Source organism: Amblyraja radiata, chromosome 31, assembly GCF_010909765.2.
Source record: "Amblyraja radiata isolate CabotCenter1 chromosome 31, sAmbRad1.1.pri, whole genome shotgun sequence".
Taxonomy (NCBI): domain Eukaryota; kingdom Metazoa; phylum Chordata; class Chondrichthyes; order Rajiformes; family Rajidae; genus Amblyraja; species Amblyraja radiata.
Window position 1 is genome coordinate 7,966,191 of NC_045986.1, and position 16,914 is coordinate 7,983,104.

General features: G+C 48.9%; 1 protein-coding gene across 2 annotated transcripts in view; it reads left to right on the plus strand.

Moving 5' to 3' along the window:
* Positions 1-16,914, plus strand: part of espn (espin) — a 251,281-nt gene that overhangs the window by 91,003 nt on the left and 143,364 nt on the right. For both annotated transcript variants that reach the window (XM_033047984.1, XM_033047985.1), the window contains exons 5-7: positions 208-339; positions 2,952-3,186; positions 9,233-9,504. In XM_033047984.1, the coding sequence (XP_032903875.1) occupies positions 208-339; positions 2,952-3,186; positions 9,233-9,504 (639 nt within the window). The remainder of the gene's footprint in view (positions 1-207; positions 340-2,951; positions 3,187-9,232; positions 9,505-16,914) is intronic.

Here is a 16,914-nt window from a genome sequence, read left to right on the forward strand (position 1 = left end):
CTCCTGCACCTATTGTCTATTGTCTATTGTCTATTATCTATTGTCTATAAACCTTTCCTATCCATCCATGTGTTAAACATGGACCAGATCTTCAGGTTACCTATAAGGCGGATCTCACCCAGCTTTCACCTGCAGCTACAGTTAGCACATTGTTCCGTTTTGTTTCACGTGCGTGTCGAATGCTTATGACTTCTCTTGTTGTTGCAGTGTTGCCAGATCCTGGTGGTCAATGGTGTCGATTTGGCTATTTGCGATAAGGACGGCTACACAGCAACCGACCTGGCCGACTACAACGGACACACTCAATGCGCCAAGTACCTCAAGACAGTCGAGAACATGGTAAGAGAAACTGAGAGAGAATCGTTAATGAATGAAGGCGTTTCTGTCATTAATGCCACAAGTGGGTTTTTAGTATTTTTTAGTTTAGAGATATAGCACGGAAACAGGCCCTTCGGCCCACCGAGTCCGCACCGACCAGTGATCCCCACACATTAACACTATTCTACGCACACTAGAGACAATTTACATCTATACCAAGCCAATTAACCAACAAACCTGTACAACTTTGGAGTATGGGAAACCGAAGATCTCGGAGAGACCCCACATAGGTCACAGGGAGAACGTACAAACTCCGTACAGGCAGCACCCATAGTCAGGATGGAACCCACTCTACCACTACACCGCACCCTGCTGCATCATGGGTTCATCCAGCGGGGAGGATGGTTGTTCCTTTTTTCTTTTCTTTTAGTAGAAAGTGTCTTGTTTTGGGTAAATTCACACAGACGGTGACTTTCTGATGTAAGTTCATTAATTAATAATAATAATAATAAATTTTATTTTCGGGCGTCTTTCAAAGTCTCAAGGACACCTTACAGAAATTAACAGAAGAGAAAAAACATATAGTCGGAGTAAAATAAATAATAAGGACATCACCAATACACAAATTAAAGACAGAAATCGCTCCAAAGACAAAAAATCAAAAAACACAATGTGAAGAGAGAGCAGCGGCAGCTAAAGCGCGCCAGCGTCCACTCTCCCTTCCGACAGCCATCTTGAACACAGACTAACATATTAACTTACGCACAAAAAAAAAATTATCACCCCACAGTGTTTACCACTATGGGGGAAGGCACAATGTCCAGTCCCCATCCCCAGTTCACCCAAAGTCAGGCCTATTGAGGCCACTGCTATTGCCTCTACGGAGGCCCGATGTTCCTGGCCGTTCTGGCTGGGTGGTGTTGCCCCGGCGTCGGGAGAGTCCTCTCAGCGGCTGGGCCACCTGGAACGGCCGCTTCCTAGCTCGGGACCGTGGCTTCCGAAGCCGACAAGGCCGCGCCGGGTTGGAGCTCCCAGGCTCCCGATGTTCGAGTCGGCGCCGCCCGCTCCGCTCCGCAGACCCGCAGCCCGGAGGTGTTGATCTCGGCGGTCACAGATCACCGGAGCTCCAGCGCGTCGATCCAGCGCGGCGACCCAGGCAAGGCATCGCCCGCTCCGTTCCACGATAGCGCTCCAGCGCTGTGCTGCCACCGAAGCCGAGGTGCTGGGCGGTCCCCGCCGGGAAACGGCGCTCCACGCCCGCTGGTAGGCCACGAGGACGGGTCGACGGGGAAGCCCGGAGAAAAAGCTGCCTCACCGACCAGGTAGGCACCTAGAAGTATAATTGCCCCCTACCCCCCACATTAAAAAGTCAATTTCTCCAACAGACGAAGCACAGGACTTACTAAAAACTTCAAAAAAAAATGAATTAAACGGACGGCTGCTGGTTAGCAGCCGTTCCCCAAGATGGCTCCTCCTACCTCTGAATTAGAGGAACATAATTACGCCATTCAGCCCATCAAGACTACTCCGCCACTCAATCATAGCTGATCTATCTTTCCATCTCAACCCCATTCTCCTGCCTTCTCCCCATAACCCCTGACACCCGTACTCATCAAGAATCTGTCAATCTCCACCTTAAAAACATCCAATGACTTGACCTCCACAGCCCACTGAGACAATGAATTCCACAGATTCACCACTCTCTGACTAAATAAATTCCTCCTCATCTCCTTTCTGAAGGTATGCCCTTTTATTTTGAGATTATGCCCTTTTGGTCCGAGACTTTCCCACGAGTGAAAACATCCTCTTCACATCCACACTATCCAGGCCTTTCACTATTCGTTAAGTTTCAATGAGGTCCCCTGTGTTGTCTACCTGAAGTGTGAAACTCAGAATTATACGTTATCTTCCAGTTGTGGCTCAACCATTAACAATAGATTATCTTTGCTTTTCCACATTAGGCCTCCATGTTTTAGCAGAAATTAATTATTTAGGTCTCATACTGTACTGCCAAAGATTTGTAATTTGCACACTCAGAATTTACTCTAATGCTTAGTCCCCATGATATTTTATTGGCTTTTCACACTGCAACAATTCAGTAACTCACACTGGGTCAGTTCACTAATACACACTGCAACAATTCAGTAACTTACGCTATGTCAGTTCACTAATATACATTAGGCCAGTTCACTAACACACACTAGGCTGGTGCTAATCCTATTCTTCTCCATCACCCCATATTCCATGTATTATATGTCACTTTCAGACTGTGGTTAATTTACTGTGGCTAATTAACGTGCAAACTCCACGCAGACAGCATCCCGAGGTCAGGATTGAACCCTGGTCCCTGGAGCTGTGAGGCAGCGTCTCTACCAGCCACTCTATGGCACTCTTGTGCTGGGGGCGTGTGGCGGTCTGCTCCCCGGGCCAGGGTCTGGGGTCCGATGGGGGCAGGTTTGATGGGGTCTGTGACCAGCTACACTTGGAAGATGTGGGAACATTGATGATGAGGCATGTAGCATTGATCCGTGCCGCGGGAGGAGCGTGCGGTTGGGAACGGACAGGACAAACACGGACCTATAAGCTCGGGGTATGCGGGAGCCGTGTTAACGCCACCCTCTGTCCTCTTTCAGAGTGTGGAGCACCGGGTGCTGTCCCGAGACCCTTCCACCGACCTGGAGCACAAGCTGCTGGATTCAGGAGTGTCGTCGCCCAACACTACATTCTCTTCCCAGCAACAAACCCCCAACACCGAGCTGGGCTCGCCCTCCAGCACCCTCTCCAACTACGACTCCTACCACTCCAGTCAGTCCAGCACGAGGGAGATGACAAGCGGCCCCCCGGCTCAGGGGCAGAACCTGGGACAAGGTGGTGCTCAGCAAAGTGTGGCGGGGGCCTGAGCTCCAGGGAGAGGTCACACGGGCCAGGACTCGTCCCTTGGAGCACAGAGGGCGGTGTAGTCTTATAGAGGTGTACAAAACCATGAGAAATAGGTTGTGTCGTTTAATTTACAGATACAGCACAGAAACAGGTCCTGCAGCCCATCGAGTTCACCCTGATTAACGCTACCCATACACCAGCATTATTCTCCACACCAGGATACAAAAGTGAGTGGTTTTGCAGATAGTGAAGATGGTTGTGAACGATTGCAGCAGGATTTGGATCGATTGGCCAGGTGGGCAGAGGAACGGTTGATGGAATTTAATATAGAGAAATGTGAGGTGTTGCATTTTGGGACGTCGAACATGGGCAGGACCTACACAGTAAATGGTAGGCCTCTGGGTAGTGTTGTAGAGCAGAGGGATCTAGGAGTGCAGGTGCATGGTTCCTTGAAGGTTGAGTCGCAAGGTGGTCAAAAAGGCTTTTGGCACTTTGGCCATCATCAGTCAGAGTATTGAGTATAGAAGTTGGGAGGTCATGTTGCAGTTGTATAAGACGTTGGTGAGACTGCATTTAGAATATTGTGTTCTGTTCTGAACACCATGTTATAGGAAAGATATTGTCAAGCTTGAAAGGGTTCAGATAAGATTTACGAGGATGTTGTCAGGACTAGGGGGTATGAGCTATAGGGAGAGGTTGTGTTGGCTGGGTATCCATTCCATGGAACGCAGGAGGGTGAGGGGGGATCTTACAGAGGTGTACAAAATCATGAGAGGAATAGATCGGGTAGATGCACAGAGTCTCTTGCCCACAGTTGGGGAATTGAGGACCAGAGGACATAGGTTCAAGGTGAAGGGGAAAAGATTTAATAGGAATCCGAGGGGTAACTTTTTCACACAAAGGGTGTATGGAACAAGCTGCCAGAAGAGGTAGTTGAGGCTGGGACTATCCCATCGTTTAAGAAACAGTTACTCAGCCTTGTTTTTCATGCTGTACACAAATACAATCCGTTCAAACTCAAGTACAATAGGTAGAGCAAAGGGGAAGATACAGAGTGAAGAATGTAGTTCTCAGCATTGTAATGAATCAGTTCCAGAGACTAAGTTCAATGTCCTCAATGGGGCAGAGGTGAATCAGACAGTAGCCTAGTTTATGGAAGCAATGCCATGCAACTCTGCCTCTACCCCTTTTTCTTATCATCCTAAGAGGCTCTTTAGCTACATGGGAGGAAGAAAAAGTGGTCTTGAGTATCTCAAACAGAGAGTAACAATGGGGAAACTGCTTCACAAAGGAGCAGGTACTGATGGTGCTGGCTTAATACTGAGATACAGTGAAAGTTTCGTGCTGCATGCTATCCAGGTAGATCACAGCATACACGAGTGCAGTCATACCCATGCACAAGTATGACAGTGCAAAAGAGAAAATAAACAGTACTGAATACAGTGTTACAGCTGCAGAGAAAGTGCTTTGTGCTGTTGTGATTCAGTGTGAAAACAGACCCATCAAGTCCACACCAACCACCGATCACTCATTCACTCCAGTTCCATGTTGTTCTACCTATGCATTCACTCCCTCCACATTAGGGGCAATTTACAGAGGCCAATTAACCTATATGTTCTTGAGATGTGGGAGGAAACGGATCACCTGGAGGAAACCCACGTGGTCACAGGGGAACGTGCAAACTCCACATACTGGCAGCACCCGAGGTTAGGATCGAACCCAGGACTCTGGCGCCATGAGGCAGCAGCCCCACCAGCTGTGCCACTGTGCCACCACTATACTGAGGTACAAGAAAAGAAACATTATTAAAGTAATTGAAACATTGCCCTGCAGTGCCAACGACTATCGAGATAATGTCAGTTTAATGTTCCCACCATAGTTAGTGACTATACGTTAGTGAGTTAGAGAGTTAGTGACTTAAACTCAAGTACAATAGGTGGAGCAAATGGGAAGATACAGAGTGCAGAATATACTCTCGTTCTCAGCATTGTATCGCATCAGTTCCATAGACAAAGTCCAATGTCCATAAGTGGCTAGAGGTGAATCAGACAGAGCCCTAGCTTATGGAAGGCCTGTTCAGAAGACTGATGACAGAGGGGGAGAATTTGTATCAGTCCGGCTTTGCTCCCGTTGTTTCAGGTGGTAAGGCTGAACAAACACGCTGCAAATTCCCACTCACTTTTCCATAGAGGGGAGAGGGGCAATGGCTCGTTCCAGTAGCCCCACTAGATGGATCTTCGGGCTTGACGTTCATTCAGACTTGCCATCCATCTCTCCTCTGGATGAAGACCTTCACATCCAACACCTGGGTCGTGGTCCATTACTGGAGGACATTGGTTTACCATGAGAGGGAAATGGTTTAAGGGGATCTGAGTGGTATATTTTTCAAAGAGCAGTTGGGGGTATCTCGAATTATGTGGCAGGGGGATAGTAGGGGAAGGAACTAACAGCATTTAAGGGGCCACAATCCACAAACCTGACTGTCCCGGAAGACCCATTGTCTCTGCCTGTTCGTGCCCCACCGAACTAATTTCAAAATACATTGACTCCATCCATATAACCATATAAACCATATAACAATTACAGCACGGAAACAGGCCATCTCGACCCTTCTAGTCCGTGCCGAACACATAATCTCACCTAGTCCCATATACCTGCGCTCAGACCATAACCCTCCATTCCTTTCCCATCCATATAACTATCCAATTTATTTTTAAATGATAAAAACGAACCTGCCTCCACCACCTTCACTGGAAGCTCATTCCACACAGCTACCACTCTCTGAGTAAAGAAGTTCCCCCTCATGTTACCCCTAAACTTCAGTCCCTTAATTCTCAAGTCATGTCCCCTTGTTTGAATCTTCCCTACTCTCAGTGGGAAAAGCTTTTCCACGTCAACTCTGTCTATCCCTCTCATCATTTAAAAAACCTCTATCAAGTCCCCCCTTAACCTTAACCATCCTATGGTTAAATCCCTCCCTACCTATGTTCAAGACACCTCAGACACTCTCCGTCATCTCCGCGCATTCCACTCTCTAGGCCCTCGCCCCCTCATCTTCACCATGGACGTCCAGTCACTCTACACCTCCATCCCCCACCAGGATGGTCTCAAAGCCCTCCGGTTCTTCCTCGACCAGAGAAGCAACCTATACCCAGCCACTGACACTCTCCTCCGCCTAGCGGAGCTGGTCCCTACCCTCAATAACTTCATGTTCGACTCCTCCCATTTCCTCCAAATACAAGGCGTAGCTATGGGCACACGCATGGGCCTCAGCTATGCCTGCCTATTTGTCGGTTGCGTCGAGCAATCCTTGTTCAATACATACCAGGGCCCCATCCCCGACCTCTACCTCCGCTACATCAACGACTGCTTTGGTGCTACCTCCTGCACCCGCACACAACTGACTGACTTCATCCACTTCACCACTAACTTCCATCCGGCACTCAAATACACCTGGACCATTTCCGACACTTCCATACCATTCCTTGACCTCACTATCTCCATTGCAGGTGATAGACTTCTGACGACATCCACTATAAACCCGCTGACTCCCATGGCTATCTGGACTACACTTCTTCCCACCCTGCTTCCTGTAAGGACTCCATCCCCTACTCCCAATTCCTCCGTCTACGCCGCATCTGCTCCACGGATGAGGCGTTCCACACCAGGGCATCTGAAATGTCCTCATTCTTCAGGGAAGGGGGTTCCCCTCCTCCACCATAGATGAGGCTTGCACCAGGGTCTCTTCCATACCCCGCAACACTGCTCTCTCTCCCCATCCCCGCACTCGCAACAAGGGCAGAGTCCCCCTAGTCCTCACCTTTCACCCCACCAGCCGTCACATACAACAAGTAATCCTCCGTCAGTTTCGCCACCTCCAACGTGACCCCACCACTCGCCACATCTTCCCATTTTCCCATCTCCCCCCATATCTGCCTTCCACAAAGACCGCTCCCTCTATAACTTCCTTGTCAATTCTTCCCTTCCCTCTCGTACCACCCCCTCACCGGGCACTTTCCCTTGCAATCGCAAGAAATGCAACACTTGTCCCTTTACCTCCCCCCTCGACTCCGTTCAAGGACCCAAGCAGTCGTTCCAGGTGCGACAGAAGTTTACCTGCATCTCCTCCAACCTCATCTATTGCATCCGCTGCTCTAGATGTCAGCTGATCTACATCGGTGAGACCAAGCGGAGGTTGGGCGATCGTTTCGCCGAACACCTCCGCTCGGTCCGCAATAACCAAGCTGACCTCCCGGAGGCTCAGCACTTCAACTCCCCCTCCCACTCCGTCTCCGACCTCTCTGTCCTGGGTCTCCTCCATGGCCACAGCGAGCAGCACCGGAAATTGGTGGAACAGCACCTCGTATTCCGCTTGGGGAGTCTGCATCCTGTGGGCATGAACATCGAATTCTCCCAATTTTGTTAGTCCTTGCTATCTCCTCCCCTTCCTCAATCCCCCTGCTGTCTCCTCCCATCCCCTAGCCTTCGGGCTCCTCCTCCTTTTTCCTTTCTTGTCCCCGCCCCCGCCCCCCACCCCCGATCAGTCTAAAGAAGGGTTTCGGCCCGAAACGTTGCCTATTTCCTTCGCTCCATAGATGCTGCTGCACCCGCTGAGTTTCTCCAGCTTTTTTGTGTACCTTTGATTTTCCAGCATCTGCAGTTCCTTCTTAAGCATTTAAGGGGCATTTGGACAGGTACTTGAATGAGTAGGGTATAGTGGGATGTGGAATTAATGCAGGCAAATGGTTTAGATTTATTAATGTCACATGTACCAAGGTACAGTGAAAAGCATTATTTTGCATCTATCTGAACAGATCAGATATACCACACATAAATAAACTCGTCAAACTCAAGTACAATAGAAGTAGCAATGGGGAAGATACAGAGTGCAAAATATAGTTCTCAGCATTGTAGTGTACCAGTTCCATTGACAAAGTCCAATGACCTCAATGGGGTAGAGGTGAATCAGACAGTACTCTAGCTTATGGGAAGACTTTTCGGAAGCCTGACAGTACGCGTGCCAGGGGTTATGGGGAGAAGGCAGGAGAATGGGATTAGGAAAGAGACGATTGGAATGCCGGTGTAGGCTTGATGGGCGGAATGGGCCATTCTACTCTGATAACTCATGAACAGAGGTGAAGAAGCTGTTCCTGAATCTGGTGGTGCACGCTCTCAAGCTTCTGTACCTTCAGCCGGATAAGAGCAGGGAGAAGAAGGAATGACGGGGGTGGGACAAGCCTTTGTTTAAATTGGGATTAGTATGGATAGGTATGATGGTTGGCATAGACAGGGTGGGCATGTTTCTATGCTGTACAACTCTAATGTGTTGTCACGTTTCTGGCACCTCCAAGTTTACAAAGGCTCACCGAACGTTCCTATCCACTGCCTGCGGGCCCCCCCCACCCCATCATTGTTGGACCCCCCTCCCCCTCCCACCCATCGGGTTGCTCGCGATGGTCCCCTCTCTCTCCTTAGTTGCTCGTGGGCCCCTCCTCGGGCTGCATGGCACGGCAAAAGCAAAAAGCAGCAGATGCTAAATATCTGAGATGGAACAGAACAGAGCAGAAACACTCAGCAGGCCAATTAGCAACTGGAGAGAGAAAGGGTAGACAAAAATGCACGAGAAACTCAGCAGGTTTCTCCAGAAGGGATAGGTGATGTTTCCCCAAACGTCACCCATTCCTTCGCTCCATAGATGCTGCCTTTCCCACTGAGTTTCTCCAGCATTTTTGTCTACCTTCGATTTTTCCAGCATCTGCAGTTCTTTCTTAAACATCCAAAGAGAGAGAGAGTAAGTTAACGTTTCATGTGGAAAACGTTGGTTCTGTTTCTCTCTCCACAGAGTGGTGCATGGCCTGCTGAGCGTTGCTGCCATTTTTCTACTTCTATCATTTGGTATTTGACAGGAGGGATTAAGACACTGATCGGATGGTCATTTCACATCTGATTCCCGGTGAAACCAGTGCTTTGCAGCCTAGTTTTTCCTGAGTGCCCATGTTTGTCTCGGATTCTGATTGAACCTCCTTGTTCCCAGGGCCGTCGGCCATCACGGACATGGACACGTACATGGACATGTTGAATCCAGAGGTGAGGCCTCGGGCAAGCCAGGTACCCGGAGACAAGGTTCATCCACCAGCACCTACCTTCTCGGCGCCGATACCACCAGCGAACTCCCAGCCTCCACCACCTCCTCCTCCCTGCTACCCGGCACCCAGTCCCCCAGCGGCAGCACCCTCCGCAGATGTCTACGCGAACACGAGGAGCAACCTGCGGTCCGTCGGCATCGAGACACCAAGGCAACCTGAGGTGAGGGCTGAGTCAACATGGCAACCAGGCATCAAAGCATCTCATGGTGGCTACTCACAAGATGTTGGTGAAACCACACTTGGTGCAGGCTCTGGTCTCCTTGCTGTAAGGTGGAGGCGATTCAGCTAGAGTGGGAGCAGAAACCAGTCACAAGGACAGGAGGATGTGAGCTGCAAGGTGAGGGTGGAGAGACTGGGGTTGTTTCCCCTGGAGTGAAGGAAGCTGAGGGCTGATTTATAATACCGTGAGAGAAACGATAAGGTGGATGGTCACCGCCTTTTTCCCAGGGCAATGTAGTCTTAAGCCCCTGTCCCACTTAGGAAACCTGAACGGAAACCTCTGGAGACTTTGCGCCCCACCCAAGATTTCTGTGCGGTTCCCGGAGGTTGCAGGTTGTTGTCGGAGGTTGCAGGTAGTGGAAGCAGGTAGGGAGACTGACAAAAACCTCCAGGAACCGCACGGAAACCTTGGGTGGGGCGCAAAGTCTCCAGAGATTTCCGTTCAGGTTTCCTAAGTGGGACAGGGGCTTAAAGCTAGAGGGCGTACGTTTAAGGTGAGGGGAGAGATGTAAAGGGGCATGTTTTACATACAGAGGGTGGTGGGTAGATGCCAGAGGAAGTGGCTGAGACAGGTACAATAACATTTAAAAGACACTTGGACAGGTACATGGACAGGAAATGTTTAGAGGGGCACTTGCCAAATGCAGGCAAAGGGGACTAGGTCTGAGTGGCACCTGGGTCAGTATGTGCGAGTTGGGCCGAACGGCCTGTTTCCACACTATGATTCTTTCATTATCCTAAGTTGTGACCAATGGAAGAAGACGAAGCTGGAAGTCATAAGACACAGCTAGCGGAGAGAGGAGATACGTGTTATCAGCTGAAATACCAAGTACGTTTGACTTTCAAATTACCACAGCCTACCTTAACACATTTGTTTTGATCATTCACAGCAACCACAACATGTATTGCTATTCCTATTACTTTAAATGAAGTCCTTAATCAGGCACTTCACTGATTTGGCGTGGATGAGTCTGTACATTGCAGGTGTGTATTGAGAAAGTCACACATCAGATGACTTAAGATAACATTGTGTTTAGTGGAGGTTTGGCCCTCGTCTACAGGTCCACCACTGACTTCCCTGCACTCTTAGTTCCAGAGCCTTGCCGTGTTATCCATTTTGCCGGCCCAGCAGAGGTCACAGCCTCGGGAGGGCCGCGATTCCCGAGCACAGTCAGCATTGGATATGGGTTATGGACATGGATCTGCCGGGTATGCCCGGGCCGGAGTTCCGGGCAAATTAAACGCGCTGATCGGCCGCAGACATCCCAATGAGGTTGCGATCGGCCGTTTTAGGGGGCTTCATGTGCGCTCGTAATTTTGTCTGGAGTAAAGGAGGTGCCTGAAGATCGGTGGTGGACCTGCAAGTGGTTCCCCGACAGAGAACATACTTATCGCAGTGTGTTCCACAGTGTGTACTCGCTGGTACTTGCTGAGTCCTGTTGGTCCACATTCAACCATGACACTAAATTAGAGGTGCAGGAGTAGGCCATTCGGCCCTTCGAGTCAGCACCGCATTCAATTTGATCATAGCTGATCATCCCCAATCAGTACCCCGTTCCTGCCTCCTCCCCATATACCCTGATTCCGCTACCTTTAAGAGCCCTATCTAGCTCTCTCTTTAAAGTACCCAGTGAACCGGCTTCCACCGCCCTCTGAGGCAGTGAATTCCACACACTCACAACTCTCTGTGTGAAAAAGTGTTTCCTCATCTCTGTTCTAAATGGCTTACCTCTTATTCTTAAACTGTGGCCCCTGGTTCTGGACTCCCCCAACATCGGGAACATGTTTCCTGCCTCTAGTGTGTCCAAACCCGTAATAATCTTATATGTATCAATAAGATACCCTCTCATCCTTCTAAATTCCAGAGTATACAAGCCCAGTCGCTCCATTCTCTCAGCATATGACAGTCCCGCCATCCCGGGAATTAACTTTGTAAACCTATGCTGCACTCCCTCAATAGCAAGAATGTCTTTCCTCAATTAGGGGACCAATACTCCAGGTGTAGTCTCACTAGGGCCCTGTACAACTGCAGAAGGACCTCTTTGCTCCTATACTCAATTCCTCTTGGTATGAAGGCCAACATGCCATTCGTTTTCTTCACTGCCTGCTGTACCTGCATGCTTACTTTCATTTACTGATGAACAAGGACCCCTAGATCCCGTTGTACTTCCCCTTTTCCCTTGACACCATTTAGATAATAATCTGCCTTCCTGTTTTTGCTACCAAAGTGGATAACCTCACATTTATCCACATTAAACTGCATCTGCCATGCATCTGCCCACTCACCCAACCTGTCCAAGTCACCCTGCATTCTCATAGCATCCTCTTCACAGTTCACACTGCCACCCAGCTTTGTGTCATCTGCAAATTTGCTAATGTTACTTTGAATCCCATCATCTAAATCATTGATGTATATTGTAAATAGCTGCGGTCCCAGCACCGAGCCTTGCGGTACCCCACTAATCACTGCCTGCCATTTTGAAAGGGTCCCGTTAACCTCTACTCTTTGTTTCTTGTCTGCCAACCAATTTTCTATCCATGTCAGCATTCTACCCCCAATACCATGTGCCTTAATTTTGTCCACTAATCTCCTAGGTGGGACCTTATCAAATGCTTTCTGAAAGTCCAGATGCACTTCATCCACTGGCCCTCCCTTGTCCATTTTCCTCGTTACATCCACAAAAAAATTCCAGAAGATTAGTCAAGCATGATTTCCCCTTCATAAATCCATGCTGAATCGGACCGATCCTGTTACTGCTATCCAAATGTGCCGCTACTTCCCCTTTTCCCAACCATTTAGATAATAATCTGCCTTCCTGTTTTTGCTACCAAAGTGGATAACCTCACATTTATCCACATTAAATTGTCCCTGGTTTGTAAGATAGACAGAATGTGCGGGTTATCACAGGTCAGCGCGGACTCGGTGGGCCGAAGGTCCAGTGTCGGCGCTGAGTCTCTAAACTAAACACTAAAGAGCATGGGGCGGTGTATGACCGCAGTGGGTGCGTCTCAGGGTCAGGGTGGGTGTGGTGTGGGCATTCGGGGGGTAAAGGTGTAAAGAGAGGGCAGGGGCCGGTGGGGCCGATGGGGCCGGGCGTTTGCTTGTGGGCCGAGAGAGGAAGCAGAAGCCGTCAGTCAGCTGGAAGGAGGATTAACCCTGGCCATGTCTGTGAGCTGCACACGCCTGGCTGGAGACTCTGCTCACGACTGGGCGCAGTACACCTGGGCAAGCTCCTCCTCACCGCAGTGGCACTGCCCCGCTGGATCTAACATGATGCAGTGTGTGGCAGATACAGCCGATAGATGGGGGGGGGGGGTGGGGGGGAGAGAGGGAGGGAGAGAGAGGGATGGAGGGGGAAAGGGGGGAGAGAGAAAGGGAGGAGGGAAAGAGGGTGTTAGGGTAGCGGGAGAGAGGGACAGAGAGAGAGTGATGGTGAGAAAGGGGGGGGAGAGGAAGAGGCATGGGGAGAGGGGGGAGAGAGACAGTAGGAGAGAGGGAAGGTGGAGGGAGAGCGGGGGTTAGGGTAGATGGAGAGTGGAGAGAGAGGTAGATAGCGAGAGAGAGAGAGAGAGGGAGGTGGGAGAGGGTGGAGACAGTGAGATGGAGGGGGAGAGAGAGTGTATCTCTATAGAGGGAAAGAGAGAGAGAGAGAGAGAGAGTGAGAGAGGGGAGAATTGGGGGGGAGAGGGAGATGGACAGAGAGAGGGGGGATAGAGGGAGAGAGAAACAGAGACAGAGAGAGAGGGCAAACCTGTGACGTGGTTAGTGGCTGGTTGTGAGCATGTCGCTGAGCTGCAGGTCTGGGTGCTGGTTCGGGTGGGGAGGAGGGTGGGAGGCTATTTGAACAAATTGACATGTGTCGCAGCAATGGGAATGGTGCAGACCATTGAATATCCTCACCCTGACCAAGATGGTGACTGCGTTATCGAAACTGCCATCAGCTCAAAACCTCCGTCTATGCAATTATTGCCTCGAACAATATAACAGGGGGACAGGCCCTTCGGCCCACCATGTCTGTATGGTCCACCAGGCCAATCTAAACCAATGCCATTATACCCCAAATGCATGGTTTAACCAATGCTTCCAGACATTGAAAAAGGAGGGGCTGTATATTTATGCAGGGGGCTCTTCAGAGTGTGTGAGAGGCATAGATAGATAGGGCAGACAGTCAGAACCTTTTTCCCCAAGGTGGAAAATATCAAACACTAGAGGACGTAGTTTTAAAGTGATTAAGAAGGAACTGCATGCAGATGCTGGAAAATCGAAGGTAGACAAAAGTGCTGGAGTAACTCAGCGGGTGCAGCAGCATCTAAGGAGCGAAGGAAATAGGCAACGTTTCGTCCATGAGTTTCTCCAGCACTTTTGTCTACCTTTAGTTTTAAAGTGAGATGGGCAAAGTTTAAAGGAGGTGTACAGAGCACAGAGCAGCTTTGTTACACAGAGCAGGTTTGTTACACAGAGCACAGAGCAGGTTTGTTACACAGAGCAGGTTTGTTACACAGAGCAGGTTTGTTGCACAGAGCAGGTTTGTTACACAGAGCACAGAACAGGTTTGTTACACAGAGCACAGAGCAGGTTTGTTACACAGAGCACAGAGCAGGTTTGTTACACAGAGCAGGTTTGTTACACAGAGCACAGAGCAGGTTTGTTACACAGAGCACAGAGCAGGTTTGTTACACAGAGCACAGAGCAGGTTTGTTACACAGAGCAGGTTTGTTACACAGAGCAGGTTTGTTACACAGAGAGGTGGGTGCGTGGAGCGTGCAGCCAGGGGTTGTGGTGGAGGCAGATACAGTAGTGGAGTATTGGACAGGCACATGGATGTGGAGGGGTATGGATTATGTACAGGATTCTGAGTTGGATGATCAGCCATGATCATATTGAATGGCGGTGCAGGCTCGAAGGGCCGAATGGCCTACTCCTGCACCTATTTTCTGTGTTTCTATGTGCAGGCAGATGAGATTTGGCCTTGTTTGGCATCATGTTTGGCACAGGGCATCATGTGGGCATATTCCTGATTGATGAAGTAATTGAGACTTTATTGCCGTGCGTACTTGGTACAGTGAATAATAATAATAATAAAAATAATAATATATTTTATTGTCATTGCACATAAGTGCAACGAGATTTGGTATGCAGCTTCCATCCGATGTCATAACATAAATAACTAATACAATTTAGATTTAGATACCCCGAGAACATGGTTTGTAAAAAGAACATTAAAACAGTAAAACAGTTAAAACAGTTCAAACAGACTAAAGTGCAGATGTGCCTGTGCGACGTGACCATCTGAGGGAGACAGTCCATGGGGGTGGGGGTGGGGGGCACTCAGCAGGGCCGGTTCAGAGCCGCTATAGCTCTGGGAATGCAGCTGTTCCTGTGTCTGGAAGTGCGGGCGTAGAAGGCCTTGTAACGTCTGCCGGAGGGAAGTAGTTCGAACAGTCCATTACAAGGGTGTGAGGAGTCTTTATGGAGGCTGACGACCTTCCTGAGGCACCGTGTGTGGTAGATGCCCTCCAAGGCTGGTAGCCGTGTCCCAATAAACTTCTGCGCTCTGTGGACGACGCGCTGAAGAGCTCTCCTCTCCGCCTCCGTGCAGCTGAGATACCACACAGAGACGCCATACGTTAGTATGCTCTCTGTAGTGCAGCGGTAGAAGGTCGTCAGCAGCTGTTGGGGCAGACCAGTCTTATTGCATCCAACCAACAAGAATGCAAAGAGTCACCACGTATAGAGCGGCAACACATTGACAAAGGTATTCAACATCGTTCCCATGGTCATTCTTCCTTCTGTTCCTTTTCCCGCTGGGTCCCTCCTTGTTCTCAGCGGGCGGCAAGTCCTTGACCGACCGACCGACCGCTGGGACACATGTCCTGGACTGTCGCATGTTCTCTGCTCTGTAGCTGTGGTTAGAGATGACAATACTGGGCAAGATGTTCATGAGATCGTAGCTGGAGCACGTCTTGATTAATTGCAGGCTTTGCTCAGTTGCGAGCTGGGCAAAGCTGGAGCATGGAGGACAATGCAAGCTGTCATTACATCAGCAGAGGCCATTTACTGGATGAGGAAGAGCAAACAGGGAGCAAGGTACACGGACACTTGCCTCTTGCTGGTGATATTAAATAACATTGAGTGCAAGTAACCATATAACCATATAACAATTACAGCACGGAAACAGGCCATTTCGGCCCTACAAGTCCAAGCCGAACAATTTTTTATTTATTTATTTATTTATTATTTTTTTTTTCCCCTTAGTCCCACCTGCCTGCACTCATACCATAACCCTCCATTCCCTTCTCATCCATATGCCTATCCAATTTATTCTTAAATAATACCAACGAACCTGCCGCCACCACTTCCACTGGAAGCTCATTCCACACCGCTACCACTCTCTGAGTAAAGAAGTTCCCCCTCATGTTACCCCTAAACTTCTGTCCCTTAATTCTGCAGTCATGTCCTCTGGTTTGAATCTTCCCTATTCTCAAAGGGAAAAGCTTGATCACATCAACTCTGTCTATCCCTCTCATCATTTTAAAGACCTCTATCAAGTCCCCCCTTAATCTTCTGCGCTCCAGAGAATAAAGACCTAACTTATTCAACCTATCTCTGTAACTTAGTTGTTGAAACCCAGGCAACATTCTAGTAAATCTCCTCTGTACTCTCTCTATTTTGTTGACATCCTTCCTATAATTGGGCGACCGTGAAAGGCTGCAACTGGTACCGGAAGCAGAATCTGACAGCAGAGCAGAAAGCCATTCGGCCCGTTCTGCCTATCCTAGCCTGCTGAAAGAAAGAGTTGAGTGTTTTATTGTCATATGTCCCAGATAGAACAATTAAATTCTTACTTGCTGCAGCACAACAGAATATTTAAACATAGTACACTGTAAACAATATAATAAAGGAGAGAAAGAAAGAAAGCTCGGTGTGTGTAGATATACACATACTCACAAATACACAAATATATCAGCACCGTTGTCCAATTACAGTGTTCTTTCCCACGGCTCTGGCATTATGTTTTCCATTGTAAGTACACACGCAATGAAAGCTACACCTAAAGCATCCTCTCAGGCAGTAGGTGATTTTCTCCTCGCAAACTCTTGCAGTGATTCCCCCATGACATTCTGTGCCTTGCGTAAACACACGACAAACTCAACCTGTTTGGTAGCGTGTGCGGACGGGGCGTCAAAGGACGAGAAGCCGAAGCAAATAAGTGGAAGCCATAATATAGCAATGTTACAAAATTTTGAGATTTTAAAAATCAAGTCTGTAATTTATCCCATCAGATAAAGCATAAAAATAAGTTTAATTTGACACCTAATTCACTTTCATATCTCAAGTATTTAAAAAGTT